The sequence below is a fragment of the Bubalus kerabau genome, chromosome 18 (genome assembly GCF_029407905.1).
Source record: "Bubalus kerabau isolate K-KA32 ecotype Philippines breed swamp buffalo chromosome 18, PCC_UOA_SB_1v2, whole genome shotgun sequence".
Lineage (NCBI taxonomy): Eukaryota > Metazoa > Chordata > Mammalia > Artiodactyla > Bovidae > Bubalus > Bubalus kerabau.
In genome coordinates this window covers 37,965,422-37,982,112 of record NC_073641.1, presented here as the reverse complement: position 1 = coordinate 37,982,112, position 16,691 = coordinate 37,965,422, and the positions used below count along the sequence as shown (strand labels likewise).

At 45.3% G+C, this 16,691-nt stretch overlaps 1 protein-coding gene and 1 long non-coding RNA gene across 3 annotated transcripts in view; one reads left to right on the top strand and one right to left on the bottom strand.

Moving 5' to 3' along the window:
- Positions 1-1,225: 1,225 nt before the first annotated feature.
- On the bottom strand, positions 1,226-2,934 carry LOC129632763 (uncharacterized). Its single transcript, XR_008704659.1, has 2 exons — positions 2,803-2,934; positions 1,226-1,715 (listed from the first exon to the last, which is right to left on the bottom strand). It is a non-coding gene; the product is annotated as an uncharacterized LOC129632763 (long non-coding RNA).
- The window catches only part of EGFLAM (EGF like, fibronectin type III and laminin G domains), a 195,819-nt gene continuing 181,833 nt past the window's right edge, over positions 2,706-16,691 (top strand). For both annotated transcript variants that reach the window (XM_055554439.1, XM_055554438.1), the window contains exon 1: positions 2,706-3,004. In XM_055554439.1, the coding sequence (XP_055410414.1) occupies positions 2,908-3,004 (97 nt within the window). In that variant the 5' untranslated portion in view covers positions 2,706-2,907. The remainder of the gene's footprint in view (positions 3,005-16,691) is intronic.

The following is a 16,691-nucleotide window of genomic DNA, read 5'->3' as shown; positions in this document are numbered from 1 at the left end:
CTGTATATACAGGGAACCCTACTCAATTCTCTGTGGTGATCTAAATGGGAAGGAAATCCAAAAAGAGGGCATATATGTTTACATATAGCTAATTTACTTTGCTGTACAGTAGAAACTAACACAACATTGTAAAGCAACTGTACTCCAGTAAAAACTTTTTTTTAAGAGAAAAGGAACGTTCAGAGAAAAAGAGACTTGGATTAGGTGGTGCTGTTTTATTAGATAATAAAGAGAAAGCAAACCCTGGAACATGGCAATGATTTCATCTAGTCCCTTCATTTTTCCAAGATACACTACAAGGAGAGCCTAATATTAAACACATGGATCTCAGGATTTTTGGTCCACTGCTGTGTCAGCTCGCACCTGTCTTCTTCAAAGTCTGGACTCTGGAACCAGACCACCTGATTCAACTGAAGCTCTGATTCTCAGAAGTTGAATGATCTAGAGCAGGTCACTTAACTTTCACAGGTTTCCCAGTTGGCTCAATGGTAAAGAATTTACTGCCAATGCAGGAGACACAGGAGATGCAGGTTCGATCCCTAGGTCAGGAAGAAGGCTTGAAGGAGGAAATGACATCCCATTACAGTATCCATGACTGAAAAATTCCGTGGACAGAGGAGCCTGGCAGACTACAATCCGTGGGGTAGCAAGAGTGGGACACGACTAAGCATGAACGTGGTTAACTTTTACATGTTTCAGCTTTCTCATCTGTCAAATGGGGATAATACTAATAACAATACCTAGCTGGTATGGCTGACAGTGGGATTAAACAGTCTTTTAAAGAGGGTCTGGTACATGGTAGGTGATACATAAATGCTAGCCATAATATTAATGGTTAATATTACTTCCAATTTTTAAATCAGGGAGAATAATTTTTAAGTGGGAAAGAGCAGAACCAACATGGGAGATAACTTCAGGGTAACAGTTACTTGGTTCTGGGTGTCACCTTAGGTCCAACACCTTCTCGGCTGGTGGTAAGGTAGACGCTCTTTATCACAGGTGGAGCTCAAGGCAAAGATGCTGAGGACAGACTCCTGAGTGGAATGGAGGCAGGGCTTTGAGACTAGCAGCCTTGGGGGGCAGACACAATGCCTGGCTACCAGACATACATTTAGTATCACCTTCAAAGTGAAGGGCGCAGTCTGTACGAATTTTCCCCTCCAGCTCCGTGTAAAAGGACAAACTCTGCTTTCACATCTAAGACTTCCAATGACTCAAGTCGAAGTGGGCTTTGAATTTCTTTATGGACAGTAGTACACTTGAGAACGCCAAAACAAAAGGGAACGTATTCTCAGCTTTGCTAATAAACCAGATCCGGCCCATTACAAACCCTCTAACCAGGGAATAGATACTTCCCTCCTAAAAGAAAAGTAGAAATCTTTGAGGGGAGGAGAAAAAGGGAGATAGTCAACATCGTTCCCTCCGGTTCCCTGAAGCCAGGTTAACAATGAAGGGCCTGGACGCCAGGAGCCTCCCGGGCGCGGCTCGGTGGGGCGGGGCCGGCGCGGAGTCCCCCAGGTCAGCCACCCAGGCTTCCTCTACGGGGTACTTCCTAGGGCCTTTGATCTTCCCCCAGGAACTGGCGAAGCCTGCGTTTTCCTCCAGGTTTGTTCCCTCTTGGTTTATTTATTGTATCCGCCTTCTCTTCTCTTTGGCTCGAAGATCAGCACGCGGCTGTGCAACAGGACTGGAGTCCCGGCGTCTCCTCTCGCCACCTGGAAATCCGGCAACATGCGCTTTTTCCTGAGTTCTCCGTAGCAAATACGGAGGAGAAAGGGTCTTTTTCGGAAACAGGGAGCCGATCTGGTGACCCTGGTCCCAGGATCAGTGGCTAGGACCCCCTGTTGGCCTCCAGGTCCAGTTTGGCTGCCGCGCTCCCCTCTCCAAGCCGTGTTTTCCCGGTCTACCAGGGAGCTCGAGCTCGCTTCCTTACCCCCAAAGCCGGGTTTAACCTAAAGCTTCATCTCCTCCCCTGGAGGGTCTCCAGTTGCCTTCCTCTACCGGGAGGGCACCCCACTTCCCCGCGCCTTGCCCTAATCTCCACCCGGCGTTTCCAACAGAGTGACCGGCTTCAGCTCTCCATAAGCGCGTTTTAAATCCCATTTATCTTCTTAGCGCCTGGGTCCCGGCCGGCCCCGCCCCCTCTTCCTCCTAGCCTCCCGCACTGCAAACCTCAGACCCTCGCGCCTCCCCCCTGCTACGCCCCTTACCCCGCGGGCGGTGGAGCGGCTAGAGCCACCTTTGGAGGTGTTGGCAAAAGTGCCCAAGGAAGGTGGAAGCGACCCAGAGGGGCGCGGCCCGAGGAGAGTTTACTAGGGGAAGGCGGGGAGGCCCCGCAAGATTTCAGAATCAGAACCAAGGCAGAGGGTCCTGGGCTCGCAATCACCTAAATCCTGCCCTGCGTCTCTAGAGGTTGAAGTCGGCCCCTCCTAGCGCGCCAATCTAGGTCACCAGCCGGGAAGGGCTGCGCAGGGGGTCGCTAGAGGGGTGATGGGCGGGCTGTCTGCCCCAGCGGTGGGCGAAGAGTCAGATGTCTCAGGGCCTGCCCCTCTCACTTCCACTCGATTGTAATTCCATCCCCGGGCGGGTAGAGCCTTTCTCCCTCCCTCCCACGGCCAGCCAGTCCCTCCCTGTCGGCTTCCTCAGCCGCCCCCTCACCCCCCGCCCCCCGCGCCGCCCGCCCCGCTCCGAAAAGCCCTGCCGCCCGCAGCCGGCTTTACTCCAGCACGCCGACCTCCCGGCTGCAGTCCTGCCTGTTTGGACTCCTCCTGGTCCAGCTCCCTCAGCCCTTCGCCTGCTCACCCAGGTCAGGGGCTCCGCGGAGGCCGCGTCTTCCACGTCTCCCAGGAGACGCCCTTTCCGTGTGCGCCCGGGACTTGGTGAAACTTTGCAGGCGCCCGCGGTGAAATGGATTTAATCCGAGGAGTCCTGCTCCGGCTCCTGCTCCTGGCTTCCAGCCTCGGACCCGGCGCTGCCCCGCTCAGATCAGCGCTCAGAAAACAAGGTAATGCTGTCAATGCTCCCGGGAGCATCGCGTCCGGAGCGCCCAGGTCCCCGTCCCCAGCGAGGACGCGAAGCTGGCGACGCACCTTCTCTCTCACCCCTGATCCACCGCACTTAACTGGGTTCTTCTCTGCCCAGAGCCCAGAAGAGACGCGAACCTCGCCCTCCCCTTTCCATCCCAGGCGGTTCCAGGGATATTTGTTTGTTGAAAGAAGGATCTCTTTTCCAGACACAGTAGAGCTGGAGGGCTCTGTATTTGACCACAGAGAGCTGAGAGTTGGGGCAGCGATCACACTGTCTCAATTAGAAGGATTGCAACTGTGCAGGAAAAGTCAAACGGCTCCTCCTGTGTCTCTAAACAGCTTATTGAATTCATACTGTCCAGAGCCCAGCCATTTCCTGTTGAGTGTCTGAAGATTTGCCTGGTGTGCCCTGTGCCCATCTCCGGTCCTTCCCACGCACTGTGTCGGGATGTGGCTTCAGATGTTAGGGGCTTCTTCCACTCGGGCTGTTTTCTCAGAAAGGAGCGCCCAGTGGGTTAATTTTATGCTATGTTTTGAGCTCCTGCCTTTGCGATTTAAACAAAGATATATAGCCTGATGAGCTATTACAGTAAACTGGAGCGAACTTGAAACACAGTAACTTGCATTTCCTGTAGTTACACAGGTAAAAAGTCTTGTGTTTTTGTCTACTTTGGTGTGGTGAGATTATTCAAAGTAGAACATTCTAAGCAAGAAAGTTCTTAACATTGTTTCTCTAATGATTTTTATTCCTCTTCGCTGAGGTTATATTTAGAATTCTGAAAAATCTGTTTTTTCTTACTTTGTAAGGAGGGTGTTGTCTTATGGGATTAATTATATCTTATGACCAATGGAAACAGTATAACTTTATTTGAATGCAGTCTGCAGAACTTTGCGGAAAGTGCAGTTTGTCTTCACAAGTAATTTTTTCAGAAAGAAAGAGACAAACCAGGAACATTTTGCTACTTTTTACTGGCGAAGTTGTGTCCGACTCTTTGAGACCCAAGGACTGTAGCCCATCAGGCTCCTCTCTCTGTCCATGGGCTTTTTTAGGCAAAAATACTGGAGTGGGTTGCCATTTGTTCTCCAGGGGATCTTCCCAACCCAGGAATTGAACCCACATCTCCTGCATTGGGAGGCGGATTCTTTTACCACTGAGCCACCAGGCAAAGAAAATTATCTTGGCAGATTCCTGTATAACTGCTTAAATATTTGCACTACTCAAGAATCTCTCTACTTGGAAAGATGACTTGTTGCTTTTCAGTTTTGGAAGACACCTTCACCCTTCAAGCTGTAGCTGTGTTCATCTACATCTTGCTCCCTGCTTTGAAATTTATAGTTGTTATTATTATCTGAAGCGCGCTTAAATTATGAGCTCTTCTATTCCTACCGATCATTGCCTTTGGAGAAAACAGCAGCAGTCCCAGGTGATATTACATTTGTTGTTTCTCTTCCTAATGCACACAGACACATATCTTAAAGCATTTCAATGAAGGAATTCTTCCTAACTTCCCTCCTTAAGATATGCAGATTGTGATCAACTCCCTTCTGTGGATTTATTTACATAAAACCATCTAGTCACAATTTTTTGAACAATGCATAGTTATAGCTGTAGTTCTTTAGCATGAGCAGTGTATGTAATGTTCTTTTAAGGATAGATTTCAATTCATTTAAGCAGAATTTTTTTAAAAAAGTATTGCACAAAAGCCTGCTGTGTAAAACTGCTCATATGGTTCACCATATTTCCTTTCTTATTTTCTGTAGTTCCTTTCCTAAAAATATTTCCTACCTGGTTCATCCAGGGTCTCATTCTGTTGTTCATGCCATGAATATGCTGTGTTGGTCTCTTTGGTTTTATTTGAAGCATAGATAGGGTTTTGATAGCAGAAACTCTACCTTTTAAATATTTTGGCACTTTAAACATATCAAACTGGAGGTAGAAGGAGTGTTTGGACTAGGTTCAGCCTAGGAGAGTTTTTCATTATTTTATAATTTTATCCAGACACTAGCTTTCAGGTTGCAAGGCTGTTCAGATTAAAATGACAGCTACTTCATAAACTTTGGGGGAAAATATCCTCCTGGGCTCATTTACATCCCTTGGAAAGACTGGTTTTTGATCCGGAAAATTGGTCCAGATTAAAAAGTGAATGTGCCCCACTTGGCTCTGATGTGAACAGCAACCAGCTAATTTATAATCTTCTCCAGACACCAGCAAATCCTGCGAGTATCCATGTGGGAGTTTCTTTGTACCTTGTTTCCTCAATAGAAATTGATTTGTGTGCAGTACTTTGAAGGTAGCATGGCTACCACCTAAGGCATACTGGAACAGTCCTGTTTTATTTGAATAGCCCTGTCTTTCTCCTCACACTCCTAAATCTATCTTTGACAAGTACGGCTTTGTTGAAGTCTTGGATTCAAAATCCACCTGAAAATCCCCCACCACCATCTAATTCTGGTGAGAAAGAGAACGACTATGTAGCTTGAAACTCAGTTCTGAGTTTCATTTGGGTCTAAGATAGGCAACCTTTCCCTCCACCCCAAGATAGCTACTCCTCTGTCATTAGTGTCAGTAACGCAACCTCTGCACTTGCTGAGACTCACAAGAAAGGACGGTGTGAAAGTTCAGTCAATTTAAATAATAATAACACTGATTAAGTGCTTGCTACTCTCTCCGAAGAACTTGACACATAATGATTTATTTAATCAACCCAACAGGTCTGTGAGATGGGTACCATTATTATCCTTGTTTAGCTGAAGAGGAAGTTGTGGCTTAGAGAAATTAAATATCTTACCCAGGGTCACTCAACTAGCAAGCGGGGCAATGGGAATTAAAGTCTCTGATATTTAGAAGCAGAAAGGAGTCCTTAATGGCCTGATTAGCAGAGATGTGCATCCCTTCAGAGAGGGTGTCGTCCTCCTGGATGAACGGGGGGGGGGGGCTCCCATGGGGCTCCCACATTCAAATCACAGATCTGGCAGGAATTGAAACGCCCTCACTTTACAGCTGGCTTGAGCGTGCGTGACTCGGGGACTTGCCCCAAGTTAACATCAGAAGCCGAGCCTGGAACTAGTACCCAGACCTCCTGAGTGATCTCCAGCACTTCCCTTACCCAGTCTCTCACCCGCATGTGCAGAGAGGACTGCTGAGCCTCTGATGTGGGGCAGGAGGGAGGGAAAGGAAAATCCAGACAAGACACATCTGCTGGGACCAGCATCGTCAAGCCACATGTGTTCCCACAAGCAGATTTGTATCTCACAGTGTTAGCTTAACTCTGGCACACAGAGAGAGCTGAGGGCTCCCCTGCCTTTTCTCTTTCCAGCTGCCTGATGTCTTAGGGTCAGTGGGACAAGGTCAGGTCAGCTCAGAGTTGAAGATTTTCCCCTGGAGAACTGGGGTTCACAGTCATTTTCGGGGGAGATGCAGGTCTGTAATCATTTCCTTTCCACCTTTCCTCAATATTTCTCTACCGATGTGGACTCAAACAAAGATCCAGGGAAACTCAGCAAAACGAAAGCCTGGAGGAACAGAGCAGATATAGCTCAAGGGCACTGTGCCTTGGGGGTTGATGGTGGGGAATACAGGCACCTCTAGGTGGTTTCTGCTTCTACTAGTGTGACATACTGAATGGCTAAAGGATCAAGCAGGGGTCATGGGTCATCTTGTTCTACTTCCCGCACCTACCCAGAATAACTTGATATTCACAAGAGTTTGCTTATATCCTTACTTGAAGCTCTCATCAAGTCCCTTTCACAGGGCATGTAATTTGGGGGACTCGGCTCTTCCGGACACCCTCTTCCTTTCCAACTAACCCTACTCCTCCAGGAGGCTGATCCAGATTGCCTTGCTTCTTGATGAAAACTGGAGCCACAAATGCCACGAGGGAGATTATGTGAGTGTGTGTACTCAGTCTCTCAGTTGTGTCTCTGACTCTTTGTGACCCTGTGGACTGTAGCCAGCCAAGCTTCTCTGTCCATGAGATTTTTCAAGCAAGAATACTGGAGCAGGTTGCCATTTCCTCCTTCAGGGGGATCTTCCCAACCCAGGGATCGAACCTGAGTCTTCTCCATTGGCAGGTGGTTTCTTTACCACTGGGCCACCTGGGAAGCTATATATATATTTCCCCCCCCTCCCCCCCTCCTCGGCACCTAGCTACTAGCATCCCATGCAGTTCTGGCACCATAGCATAAATATTTCCTCCAACCCATTCTTCCATCAGCCCCCCTAACCTCCAATTTGTTCCCACTTCACAGCCAATCCCTCTAAAGAAGCCCCTGCCTCTCTTTCTCTTTCCTTTGATTCTCTATGAGGTAAAGGGACCTCTGTGAGGCCACGATCAGGAGTAAATGTGTGTAACATGAGGCAGTACTTTCTTCCCAGAATTCTTTCTCATGGAAGAGTGACTTGATCAGAAAGGAACTGAGTGGTGTTTTTTGTTTGTGCTTTTTATTTCTTACGCTGAGACCAGGGCTTTAATAACCTTAGAATTCTTTTGGGAGTAGTTGTCCATCTGTTCATGGGCTGCGTGCGTGTGTGCTCGGTCGCTTCAGCCATGGACGACTTTTTGCAACCCTATGGACTGTAGCCTGCCAGGCTCCTCTGTCCATGGGATTCTCTAGGCAAGAATACTGGAGTGGGTTGCCGTGCTATCTTCCAGGGGATCTTCCTGACCCAGGGATCAAACCCGTGTCTCCTGCATTGCATTCGGATTCTTTACTGCTGAGCTACTGGGGTAGCCTATTCATGGGTTACTGTAGCTCAGAAGTGGTCCAGTGACCCAGAGATAGATTGCTGGGAAACAGGGCTCAGGTGTCTGAGGCAGAGGTGGGATCTCAGCTCCTGCAGGGTTATCCTGGGGAGATCCTGTCTTCTCCCGCCTCTCCCCCTTCACAAACGGGACTGTATTTCTCCCAACCCACTAAATGAATGACATGATGTCTTGATTGCAACAGAGAATCTTCTGAGCTGGTCAAGACCCTTGCCACTTGTTTTGGTCACAGCTAGTTACAGGTATTAGAAGTGCATCTGCTATTTCAGGGATTAAAAAAAAGGGGGGGGGGGTAAAGATGAGGAGATAATGCAGAGTGTAAATCGCAGTTAATAGGAGAAACACCCCCACTGCCACCCATCTTTGATTGCATTGGTTGTGAACCACCATTTTGGAGAAGGACCTCAAGGTGTGACTTTAATCTCCTGAGATGAGCTGGAAGACATGAGCCCTCTGATCTCATAGGTTGGGGGTTGGGTGTGGGGACAGGGAGAGACTCAGGTGAAAAATCAAATCAAATTGCTGCCACCAGAGGGCACATTTTCTAGCATTGGCTTAGAGCAGATCTTAGACCTGTGAGTCATTCTTGAACTCCTGTGTGGATAAGAATCCCTGGAGTGCATCCCAGACATCTGCTTTTTAAACAAGAACCTCGGGGCACGTGGTGCATGTGGGTCACAGTTTACACTTGGGGACATGACGGAGGAGAATTTGGGTTCCTCCACTGCCTCTCTTCCCCAGTACCTCCACCCCAGGAACTTTCCAGTACCCCGACATTCTCCACTTTGATAACACACATGTGTTTCAACCGGAACAAACCAGTGTCTAGACAGTCTGCAGGGTTTCTGAAGATTGGATTTAGGACTTGAGATCTTTGAAGGTCGCTGAAGGACATCTCTTCTGAGCAAGTCCTCCTGCTTATCCTCTTTCCCCTAGCCCTGTCACTGAGAGATGGCTGCACCCAGGAGGGACGACCTGCAGTAACATCAACAGGAAGCCGGGCTGAACTGTGCATGACCAGCCCTTTCTCCGGGCTTGGGTGGAAGCACAGACTCTGCTACTCAACAAGTTTGGGTTCAAGTTCTGACACTGTGTTTTTGTTATTGTTTTCTTTTTCTTTTTTAAAAAATTACCTGGTGACATTAAGGCTAGTTATATTAACTCTGTAAGCCTGGGTTTCCTTGTCTGTAAAAATATCGGGTTGGCCAAAAAGTTTGCTTTGGTTTTTTCATAATGTCTTACAGAAATAGGATAAAGAAAGAACCAACCAATTAAGGATTAAATGAGGTAATGTATACACCAAGGCATTAAAAAGGATTAGAAGCTTGAAGCTTGAAGGCAATGTTTATGAATTTGGGCTTGTTTAATCTGGACGGGGGTGGAGGGGAAAGGAGGAAAAAATATGTGTATTTCCAGGCATCAGAATAATTAACACAGACATGAGTTCATGTACCTTTTATCCTTTCTCATGCATGTTGGTGTATACTTGATAACATAATTTTAAGTTTACCGAGTTGCACAATTTTTTTAGATAAATTGGCAAATCAGAAAGACTCTTTGGTCAACCACATGCCTTGATTTGGGGTTTGGAGATGTAACTGTGAGGTTTGTGGTCTTGCTTGAGTGGATTCTTTTGAGAAACACTTACTCCAAGGGTGTTGGACGGTTTTGTCTGGTAATTGTCATGTGGAAGTTTTGTAGGGTGTTGGGGGTGGGGAGCAGCTATTCCTGAAGGAGAATTATCCAGACTGACATGTGACTGGAGGTACATGAAAATCTCCACGAAGCTAGATAGCTAAGAAATGGCCAGGGTTTGCTCATTGATCAGCAGATTGGAGTGATTCATGGCCACTATGGGTGACAGAGAAAGACAAGAGACTGGACATCAATGGCTCTTGCATTTCTTATTCATGATTCTGCATTTCCAGAGCTGTAAGAAAAACCCCACTTACCCCAGATAACCCCACCAGCTTATTTTAAGAATCAAAGGAAATCAGACTAGTGCTTTGAAAGAACTAAGGTGCTACACAAAGATAAGATATGATTATCTAACAATACTCACACTAATTATTATTATCTTAACTAATGGGATCAACCTTACTTTCTGAAGCTTTGATCTCTTTTCCAATCTCTTCCTCCGCATTCCTGCTAAAGATACGTGAAGATTCTTTCTTTGCCTGAGTCTGAAAATCCTGAGCAATTTAAATCTTAATACTTGTGTTTGCTGACAGGGCACCCAAAATCCCGAATCAGATTTAATGCAATGTTAATGCTGTTTATTTTCCTTGGTGCAACAAGTTTATATTAGCCAGTTAATGGTTTACATTGTGCAAAAGGAGTTGTATCAGCAGGCACTTTTCTGTAACATCTGGGCAGTTGGAAAAGTAATATTTAAATACAACCTGAGTTTAAAGCCTTCCTTGGACAGATGGCTAATTTTATTGATCTAATCTGACACTTAGGGATAGGTCCCATGATCCTTTGCTGGTAATTCTTAGGGTAAGCAGAGACATAAATACACTGGATGATGTCTGTGAATTAGACGCTTGTTTGTTTCTAATTTATTCTTTAAATACTTCAGTATAAACAGTCATGGTGTGAATTACTTTAATCTCTACCCTAAAGGCGCTTAATTAACATTTGAAGTTATCCAGGGTAGAAGGTACCGCTCCAACATAAGAGTTTGCACTTTTTTTTGATCTCTTGGTGATGTGTGGTACCAGTGGTTAAATATTTTGAACTTCACCTCTGTGCTGGCCAGTAATCTACACTCCAGGGCTAACTGGTTAGTTACTACCTGAAGAACTTTACTGCAAGGTCCACTTTCAAAGGTGGTTGGGGAAAGTACTTTGAGTGATGCTATCAAAAATGCAAACTAGAGGGTTTGGTAATTAGCACAAATTGTGTTAGAAATGTTTCCATTAGCGAAATATATGGTTGGCTAGAAAGACTGTGTGTGCCCTTCTATTTTTGCATGGACAAAAAGTAACAATCCAGCAAGCCCCGAGGGTCAAGCTGCTTTGGTGTTGCCTCAGAGCTCCATTCACTCCTGTATCTTTCTCACTTAACTGTAGGCTCCTTTGCCCAATGGCCCTGGATGACTTGCTGATCCTCCTATTAGAATACCAATGCAATTTTGTATTATCTAATTCTATAATATCTGTCTCAGCAATCTGCTTGCGGCTGTAACAAACAACTTCAAAATCTCAGTGACTTGACCTAAAATTTATTTTTCATTTACTCCAAGCCCAAAGTGAATGTTTCTTCATGGGCAGCTCCCCTGGGCTGCTCTCCTCCAAAAGGTAACTTGAAAACCTGTCACTTGGTCTTTAATACCTCCATCTTGTACTACCACCATCTTTAAAATGGGCCTCCAAAGTGTCATGGAAGGTAAATAGAAAGAAGACTTGTATGGGAGACATTTGTGTGCCGGGCCAGAACAGGGTCACTGGGCCCCAACCGAACTGTAATGAAGCTGGGAAATGTAGTTCAACTGTGTACACGGGAAGACAGTTACCACATGTGGTGAATTTTCTCTGAGGCAGTGATTTGGAGCTCCTAAGAGAACAAACAAGGATGTTAAAAGACCAAGTTATTTGAGAATTTTTGTGACTTGCCCATGAATATTTGTATATGTGGCAGAAGTGGGCTTGGAGTTTGCTTTCATTGTAGCGTATGTGCTCAATCGCCCAGTCGTGTCCAACTCTGCGACACCATAGACTATAGCTGGCCAGGGTCCTCTGTCCTTGGAATTCTCCAGGCAAGAATACTGGAGTGGGTTCCGTCTCCTCCTCCAGGGGATCTTCCTGACCCAGGGATCGAACCTGTGTCTCCTACATTGCAGGCAGATTCTTTACCACTGTGCCTTCTGGGTAACTAAATACTATTTGTTGCTATGTATTTCCTACATTTTACAAAAAGTAAAATTTATCCCTTTTGAAAAGTGAAATAACTACCCGGAGGGTTAAATAGAGTGAATTTCTAAGGCACATCAACTAGAACTCCAGTTTTTACCACAGTTTTCTAGAAGCTCCTTCTATTTGTGTCCCATAACAAAAAGGACTATTCATGGTAGAATAATTTATTCAGTGACAGATGCATCTTAAAATACAAAAATCATATTTTAGACACCACAGCCTGCTTCGACGGGGATGAAGATGGTGTGGACTGATCCCAAAAAGATAAATTGATGTTTTGTTGAACCACTGTGTTTTCCAAAGCACTTTCAAAGAAATAATCTCACTTGATCTTGTAACCCTCGCCCCACTGGGAAGTCAGGGGCTGATGACTTAGCAAAGAGGAAACAGGCCCAACCCAGGACATGAGCCTATCCCCTGATGTGTCAGCGCAGAGGTGTTCTTGCAGCTGCTGGGTCAGAGCATCACCACTGTGACCTGTTTAGCTCTGCAATCAGGAGGGACTTTGCCAACAGGACTCGCCCACCTTTCACTCCCAGAGGCTCCATGCCTGTCATGGGACACTCTGTGGAATGAGTTGGTGCTGCTTTCAGTTATACTCCTGACTGGTTGATGCGTGTTTTGCAAAATACATGATGACTGAGGGGCTATTTGCAAATAAGAAGCAGTTATGGCTGGAGGATGGCCCCAGAATCCTTCTAGTGTCCCCTATAGAAGACCCTTCTGGGGTCTCAGGGACACCCAGGATACTCAGCCTGGCTTTGTCATTCCTCCAAGCTTCCCATTCCTCCAACACGTAGCCATTTTCTTTAGTGGAAATGGTATTTGCTAGACCTTCAATGTGGCATATTTCAAAGGTTTATCATTCAAGTCTCAAGACTTTCTGGTAATTTCTTAGGCATTTTTTTGATGTTCTAGGAGTTCCTAATGGGTGTAGTTAAACAAGTATATCGTGAGGTTGGGAAAAGAAGGATTCTTTTGATAGTTGTTTGAGAGTAATTGATGGGCTTTGGCCACAACCTGCACAAATAACACACATCCCTGCAGCTTGGAAGAATTGTAACAAGAATCCAATCAAACAGACATGGGTTTCAAGCTTGGCTTTAAAAGTTATGGCTGCCTGATTCCAGATAGAGTACTTCATGTCTTAGGCTCATAATACCTATCACAAAGGTATTACCTATCAGATAAAATCTTATCTGATAAATCAGTGAGATAATATAATGACTGGAAATGCAGCTAGGAAAGTACTTAAACATTTGGTACACAATGAGCACTCCAGAGTTAGGCCATATTCATTAGGTTATTATAGTTTATAGAGTTTATATAGTGGTAGAGATGGTAGTTTTTCCATATTTGATATAACTCCAAATATTGACAACATTGACACAAATGTATAATTGAGCTTAGGCTCCCGTGAAAATGGAACTGAAAGGAATTTCATTTCCTTGATTTCATATTCTAGATTCTTCAAGTGTGCATCATCAAACAATGACTTTTGGTATCTAGATCAGTCATAAAGTTCATGTTATTGATGAAAGATCTGGAATCAGTTTAGAGTTTAATTAAAAAAAAAAAAAAGCTAACATTCGTTTTGGGCTTTTTATAAAGCCAGGAAGAAATAATCAAGATGCTGTATCAAGATTATATATAGCTACTATGGTGGTGATAGATTTTCATGTATCATCTGTATGGCTCCATACCCCAAAAAGAGGTTATTTGCAGTTAGAATATAAGGAAAAATTTTCCTTATCTACCTTCTTTGCTGTGGTATTAAGAGAATAAATATGAAAGATGCTGTTTCTCTGATATCTGCTCTCTCTCTGCCTGTTTTGAGTCAACTATCCTCCCTGCCAGAATAATCTTTCTAAAATGTAGTTCCAGTCCTGTCACTTTTGTGTTTAATATTCCTTTCTGGCTCCCTACTGCATTCCAGACTCTAAAGCTGAACATCCAAGGTCTATCACAGTATGGCCCCACTTCCTTTTCCTGTCTTCTCACTGAATACATGATCTGTATTCCAGCCAAGCTCGATTATTTGCTCTTCCATAGACCTCCTCTTTGCTTCCCAGTGGTGACCCTGTCCACATGTTGATCCTCACCCTTGGAGTATCCTTCCCTCATCTCTGCCCAAGGAAATGCAATGACCCTTCCAAGCTTGGCTCAGTTTCCCCTGTTCTGTGAGGTCTTCATGCACCCTCCCAGCCAGAAGCCCTTTCTCTTTTCTCCTGTTTTGCTTTGCTTTACGTTTTTGGTGTGAGGAGCTTTCCTGGCGGTTCAGATGGTAAAGAATCTGCTGCATTGCGGGAGACCCAGGTTTGATCCTTGGGTCGGAAAGATCCCCTGGAGAAGGGAATGGCTACCCATTCCATTCTCCAGTATTCTTGCCTGGAGAATCCCATGGACAGAGAAGCCTGGCGGGCTACAGTCCATGGGGTCTCAGAGTCAGACAAGACCGAGTGACTAACATGTTCACTTTCACGTTTTTGGTGTACTGAACTGTGCCTTCGGTTAGATTGGTATTTTGTGAAGGAGAGCACTCTGATGTCTTCACCTGGGGGTCCCCTCCATGGCCTGCTGGGGTGTCTAGCACACAGTTGGTCTTTCCCACAGTTATGCAATGAAAAACAATGGCCTTGCTTGGGGCAAATACGTTTTAACATGGTGTGATTGATTTGATCATGCTCCTAGCTCCCAAATTCATTTCCTTCCTCACTCATGATACAGAAAAGATGTCGCTTCTCTGTGTCAACATTTTTTCTCAACCTAAGCATACATTTGAAAACCCACACTGAAGAATGATTTAGAGAGGGAAATGGCCTAGGAGTCAGTGTGCAGCAGTACGTAATTTAAATTCTACCTCCACGTTGCCAGCGGCTATTGGAAATGTGGGTTTTTAAGGAGCGTCTGATTGAGTCCATACTGTGAAATATGTTATTTTTGATACCCAGAGAAGAGAGGTAGAATTTGAAGTAACAAGTTGGACTGCCTCAGACCAGCTTTTTATCATGGTTTGGGAGGTTAAGAAACAAAGGCAATAATACTGTTTACTCATACATCAAAAGATCGTGGGGGAGGAGGAGTGAAAGCAGCCCAGTGTGTTCAGTTCCCCTCCTTCCTCCATCTGTCTTTGAAACCAAAGGAATATGAGACTTGTGTGGGAATGGCATTGGCAGTATAATAGAAAAGGTCAGGTTGCAGGGGAAGGGATAAAGTCAGTCCATCTCTTGTAACAAGATCTGATTGTGAGTTTGGGGGGAAAACAGTACTCAACAACTTGCTTCAGTTTTATTGTATTGACCCTGGCTTGCTTACCAAGATCAATTCTGGAATCCTTGGAAAGTAAAGCAGCCAAAAGCTAGAGTCTTTGTTTTGTAAGGACTGTTAACACCTGATAAAATGAAGGCCCCTGTGTGGCCCAATTGAAAGCAACCAAATTGATTGACCCATTCACTAATTGATTTCTTGATATATACATATACAAGTGTATTATGAGTGTATGTGTTAGTTGCTCTGTTGTGTCTGACTCTTTGCAACCCCATGGACTGTATAACCCACCAGCCTCCTCTGTCCTTGGAATTCTCCAGGCAAGAACACTGGAGTGGGTAGCCATTCCCTTTTCCAAGGGATCTTCTCAACCTAAGGATCGAACCCAGGTCTCCTGCTTTGCAGGCAGATTCTTTACTGTCTAAGCCACCAGAGAAGCCCATGTATTTGTGTGTGTGTGTGTGTGTGTGTGTGTGTGTGTATGTTCACTAAGTTGATTCAGTCATGTCTGACTCTTTACAACCCCATGGCTTGTAGCCCACCAGGCTCCTCTGTCCATGGGATTCCAGGCAAGAATACTGAAGTGGATTGCCTTGCCCTCCAGGGGATCTTCCCAACCCAGGGATTGAACCCATGTCTCTTAGTGTCTCCTGCATTGGCAGTATATATAAAGTAGAGCTGCATTATAATAGCATTATAAGCTGTATTATAATAGCAGTTGAAAATGAGCAAAGTAAATGATTTGATGCTAAAGTATTTAAGAGGAAGTGATGTCTAAAATTCACTTTGAAATATCAATACATCAAAAATCAGATTCACTGATGGAGACAGGATTAAACTGTTGATACATGCTGACTCAGACAGTAAAAAAATCTGCCTGCCATGCAGGAGAGCCTGGTTTGATCCCTGGGTTGGGAAGATCCCTTGGAGAAGGGAAAGGCTCCCCACTCGAGTGTTCTTGCCTAGAGAATTCCATGGACAGAGGAGCCTGGCAGGCTATAGTCCATAGGTCGCAAAGAGTCAGACACAACTGAGCAACCTTCACTCAAACTCTCACTTCATCCATGTGGTGATTATACATATGTTCACTCAAACTCTCACTTTTCTATAATTTTTGATTATTTTCACAATTTAAGTGAAAAGATGAACTAAGTATTAAGGAAATAAATGAAGTGACTACAAAGTTTTCCCCACAAAGAGTGGGGTTCCATCATGTTCTGCTCTGCACCCAAATAACGATGGGTTTTCTACTCCATCCTGCTCCTCGCTCCACGTTTCCTCTCTGCTCTTCTCTGCCCTGCTTCTTGCTCTCTGGGGCTGGGCTTACTGCATTACTCGGGCTGCTTTGCCCTTGGCTTCTTTGAGTTCAGCTAATGAGAGACATCGGAAGGAGATCAGGAGAGAGCAGGGGCGAGACTCTGGTGTACTTGTGCCGTGATTCCACCCTCCTTTGGAGGCGCTGCATTGCTGGCAGCAGTCACGTTTTTCTAAAACTGCATCTCCGGGCCGCCCATGGCTTCTGACTCTGGCTGGCTCCAGGAACAGTTTTTTCTTCGCTTTGCACTTTCTGCACTGGGATATTGGCAGCATCTCACTGGTGCTGGCCTCTAGGTGCATCAACACCTCTAGTTGTTTCTCAGAGCTGTTCACACATCTGTTAAGTTGTCTTTTAATGACCATATTTTTAGATCAAATAAATTCTACTTCTTACTGGGACC